Source organism: Electrophorus electricus, chromosome 6 (genome assembly GCF_041902795.1).
Source record: "Electrophorus electricus isolate QZ-2024a chromosome 6, ASM4190279v1, whole genome shotgun sequence".
In the NCBI taxonomy this organism is placed as follows: domain Eukaryota; kingdom Metazoa; phylum Chordata; class Actinopteri; order Gymnotiformes; family Gymnotidae; genus Electrophorus; species Electrophorus electricus.
In genome coordinates, this window is record NC_137502.1 from 37,409,556 (window position 1) to 37,414,629 (window position 5,074).

Consider the following 5,074-nt stretch of genomic DNA (forward strand, 5'->3'; position numbering starts at 1 on the left):
GAATTATGGGATTGTGTTCATAGTGTCTACAATGTTATCTTCATCTTTAGCCTAAATAAAGCCCCTCAGCTCTCATGGGGTATTTATTTTAATATGGAGCCTTGATCTCATGTCCTTTATGTGTGTGTGTGCATGTGTGTGTGCGCGTGTGTGTGTGCGTGTGTGTGTGTATGTGTATGTGTGTGTATATATGTGTGTGTGTGTGTGTGTGTGCATGTATGTGTGCATGTGTGTATGTCTGTGTGTGTATGTGTGTGTGTGTGTGTGTGTGTGTGTGAGTATGCATGTGTGTGTGTGTGTGTATGTGTGTGTGTGTGTGCGCGTGCATGCATGCGTGTGCTTCACCAGGTGAGATGGAGGAGTTGGAGGCGCTGTGGCTGACAGGAATCTGTCACCATGAGAAGAACGAGGTGATGAGTAGCCAGCTGGATGTGGACAACATGGCGGGTGTGTTCTACATGCTGGGGGCAGCCATGGCTCTGTCGCTCATCACCTTCATCGCAGAACATCTCTTCTACTGGCAGCTACGCTTCTGCTTTATAGGGGTCTGCTCTGGAAAACCTGGACTCACCTTTACCATCAGCCGGGTGAGACACACACACACACACACACACACACACACACACTTCTGCGTTATAGGGGTCTGCTCCAGAACACCTGGACCTCACTTTTACTATCAGCCGGGTGAGACACACCCGCACACGCACTCACACACACACACACATTTCTGCGTTACAGAGGTCTGCTCCAGAAAACCTGGACCTCACTATCAGCCGAGTGAGACACACCCGCACACGCACACACACACACACACACAGGCACGCACACACACACGCGCACACACACACACACACGCACGCACGCACACCCACACACAGAAGCGCACATGCACACACGTCCCTGACCCTCTCTCTCTTTGTGTTGTAGGAGGTGTACAGCTGTATCCACGGTGTTGAGATCGAGGAGAAGGGTTCTGCTCTGAACTCTCCATCCGCCAGCATGAACAACACACACTCCAACATCCTGCGTCTCTTACGCACCGCCAAGAACATGGCCTCGCTCTCTGGAGTCAACGGTTCCCCCCACAGCGCTCTGGACTTCATCCGCCGGGAGTCGTCCGTGTACGACATCAGCGAGCACCGTCGCAGTCTTGCACACTCCGACTGTAAGCCGGTGTATTCACCCGACGACAACATGTTCAGCGACTACATCAGTGAGGTGGAGCGCACCTTTGGAAACCTGCACGTGAAGGATAGTAACCTGTACCAGGAGCACTACCTGCACCATCACAGCGGCTCAGTGCTGGGGCTGGCCGCTCCACCCGCTCCACCCGCTCCACGCGCTCCCAGCCTGGGCTCCAGCAGCTCGCTGGACGGGGGCGTGTTCGACGGCGAGAGCCTGGGTGGGGGCGGAGCTCCCATCTTCACCACCCAGCCCTGTGCTGCCCTCACCCACAGGAACATGAGCAAGTTTGACCTGCTGCAGAGCCAGACTCCGCCCTCCGGACCAGGCTTCCCGCACGGATTGGCTGAACTGTATGGGAAGTTCTCTTTCAAGGGCGGGCCCTCAGGTTCAGGCTACATGGCAGGCCATGATCGCTACTGCAGCGGGGGTGATGACATGTCTGACATTTCCACACACACCATCACCTACGGCAACCTGGAGGGCAGCAGTAAGAAACGGAAGCAGTACCGGGACAGCCTGAAGAAGCGTCCCGCCTCTGCAAAGTCCCGCCGCGAGTTTGTCCGGGAGCTCGATCACAGTGCGCTGGGTTACCGCCGGCGACCGCACCACGCCCAACACCATTACCGTGGACACCGCTCGGCATCTCCGCCCCTTTTGCCGAAGGATTCTAAGCGAGGGGGAGGGGGCTCCACCTCCTTCCTGTACCAGGACAAGGAGAGCCTGCGAGACTTCTACCTGGACCAGTTCCGGCCCAAAGAGGGTGTGCCTCAGTGGGAGCATGTGGATCTGACAGACGGCCCAGGAGGGGGCGGGACCGGTGGCGGAGCCAACTGCTCCAGCCTGGTGCCTATGGAAGACTTCCTGAAGACCAAGCCCCTGAAGCTGGAGGGCAGGGCAGGCAGTGCAGACTGGGAGTGCCGGAACTGCCGAGCCAGCAGCGCAGGCAGCAAACGGCTGCCTCTGCACCCAGGGGGCAGCGGTTATGCTGGCGGGGGCGGGGCTGGCACTTGTGGGGCGTCCGGCGGAGGCCACGGGGGCATGGGCCGTCCCAGCTCAGCCACATGCATGCGCTGCGATGGCTGTAAAAAATCTGGCAACCTATATGACATCAGTGAGGACAGCAGCCATATACTGGGCCACCTGGGGGGGCGGGGCCAGACACCCTCTCAGCGGCGCCGGGCCTTCAGCGGGAAACCTCTGCGCAGACAGCACTCTTACGACACCTTCATGGACCTGCAGAGGGAAGGGGCGGGGCTGGGGGTGGGGCCAGGGATAGGCGGGGGAGGGGATGGGATGGGTGGAGCTCTGCCTCCTCCTCGCAGTGTGAGCCTGAAGGAGAAGGAGCGCTACCTGGAGGGCACCAGCCCCTTCGCTCTCATGTTTGACCACCAGGGTGCTTCAGAGCGGGAACGTGACCCACTGTTTTACACCCCTGACCAGGCCAAAAGTGCCGCCTCCCCCTTCGGCCTGTTCCGCGGTGCTGATGTCGGTCCCCACCGGCACTCGGTGGAAGAGAGAAACGTGCGGGGGAGGGGCCTGGCTGAGAGCCCTGCCTACTCCCTTTCCAGATCCCTCTACCCCGACCGCACTGACCACAACCCCTTCATCCCCACCTTCGGGGATGACCAGTGCCTGCTGCATGGAGCCAAGAGCTTCTATATGAAACATCCGCAGCAAGGGGCAGAGCCCCGAAGCCCCGCCCACATCTCCTCGTTCCTGCCCTCGTCCCATTTCCCCAGCCAGCACTCAGCTCTCAGCAGCAAGCTGGGCCCGCCCAGGGCCTTCAGCGGCACCAATGGCCACGTGTATGAGAAACTCTCCAGCATCGAGTCAGACGTGTGAGGGCAAGGGGCGTGACAGAAGAGGGAGGGGTGGAGCTTAACTGCAGAAGGAATTTGGTGATGATGAGTGTGGGATTCCATTATGAGGAAGACCCAGCTGACTGCTTTTACTGGAAGCTGCCCGTCTGGGCCTAGGGAAGGACTTGAGTGGGTATGTTTGCCCTCCTGGTCAGAGGGAGGGACTTGAGTGGGTGTGTTTGCCCTCCTGGTCAGAGGGAGGGACTTGAGTGGGTGTGTTTGCCCTCCTGGTCAGAGGGAGGGACTTGAGTGGGTATGTTTGACCCACCGGTCATAAGGGGGGACTTGAGTGGGTGTGTTTGCCCTCCTGGTCAGAGGGAGGGACTTGAGTGGGTGTGTTTGCCCTCCTGGTCAGAGGGAGGGACTTGAGTGGGTGTGTTTGCCCTCCTGGTCAGAGGGAGGGACTTGAGTGGGTGTGTTTGCCCCCCCCCCCCGGGCTACTTCCTGTTTGCGCCACAGCCTGATAATCAGAACTGGCGAGATGGAGGGATTAGACAAATGACCATCTGGGCAAGTGTCAGAGAAAGAGAGGGGGAGAGAGAGAGAGAGTGGCTCTTGTTAACCTCCCCAGTAGATTCCTCAGTTTCTCTCTGTCCCTCTATGTCTCTGTCCCTCCATGTCTCCCACTCATATCCGTTCCTGTGATTCACAGAGGAGAAACTCTTACTGACTCTAACAGGGTAATAAACACACACTACCAGTAACACTGAGACATGGTACTGACACTGATAACAGAAGTGAGATGTGTGGAGCTGCTGTCCGATTTGATGCTGTCCGATTTGATGGATTAGATGCCATGTTGTCTGGGGGTATCTGGGACCTTGTCTTATCTGGGGGCGTGGCTCTGCCCTGCCAACTCAACTTGTTTTCTCTTTCAGTTCTTCACTGTTTTAATCTTCACCATCACGAGACACAGAGACATTTCTGTCATTTCTTAAAACTCACGAAAGAATGGAATATGAGATGGTATCATGAGTTATACACCTGATACACACACATACATATATACACACACACACACACACACACACACATACACATAATCACACTCACTCACACATCAACAGACACATAGACTCTCACACACATTCACTCACACACTCATACACAGACACACACACACACTCCAAACCTTTTCCTTTTTTGAGTAGGAAGTGATCAGCTGATCAATAGACTATTTTGGTGTGGTGTCTGGTGTCAGGTGTGTGGTGTGTCATCTCTACTGGAGGTCTGACCCATTGCTGATCTGGTCATGTGACATATTGAACTGTTGAACACATTGAACATATTGAACATACTGAACCTGTTACAGAGCATTTTGTGTCACTTGTGTCAGCAAGTTGTTGGTAGTTAAGAGTGTGATGTTCAATGGCACAGTGAGGTAGAAGACATAGATAGAGAGATGGAGAGATGGAGATGATAGAGAGGCAGAGATAGGGGGATGATAATATAGGAGAGAGAGATGCAGAGATGATAACAGGTGGGAGCTGTGGGACATATCAGTATCGGCACAAGTGTTTCTGTTGTAAATACCACTTTCCACTTCCTACACACACACACACACACACACACACACACACACACACACACACACACACACACACACACACACACAGACACACACACACACACACACACACACACACACACACACACACACACACACACACAGACACACACACACACACTTTTCCTATAGCCTGATACACAGGAAGGATCTTTACTATACCTTTTACAGTATGTAACAAATAACCAAAATAATGAAAAAAAAAAAAAAATCTCAAAAACAAAAATATGCAAACTCTAGTTAAGACAAAAATATTACTCATTATAAGTGATATAATAAGCAGTAGTAGTTTATTTGCATTTAAATTCATGTTTATTACTTGATTATAGTTAAGAACCCAGCTGATTTAAGAGTGTGTGTTGTTCGCCTCTCGCTGGTGTTTCCGTGTGTGTAGGGTTAGGACCTGCAGTACACACTGGCATCTTACACAACCATCACATATCTCTGAACAGTGGTCAATACT

At 53.8% G+C, this 5,074-nt stretch overlaps 1 protein-coding gene across 3 annotated transcripts in view; it reads left to right on the top strand.

The window, feature by feature from the left end:
* Positions 1-4,713, top strand: part of grin2ba (glutamate receptor, ionotropic, N-methyl D-aspartate 2B, genome duplicate a) — an 89,226-nt gene extending 84,513 nt beyond the window's left edge. For all 3 annotated transcript variants that reach the window (XM_035525232.2, XM_035525233.2, XM_081716776.1), the window contains 2 exons: positions 349-587; positions 928-4,713. In XM_035525232.2, coding sequence (XP_035381125.1) covers positions 349-587; positions 928-3,027 — 2,339 coding nt within the window. In that variant the 3' untranslated portion in view covers positions 3,028-4,713. The remainder of the gene's footprint in view (positions 1-348; positions 588-927) is intronic.
* Positions 4,714-5,074: the final 361 nt, after the last annotated feature.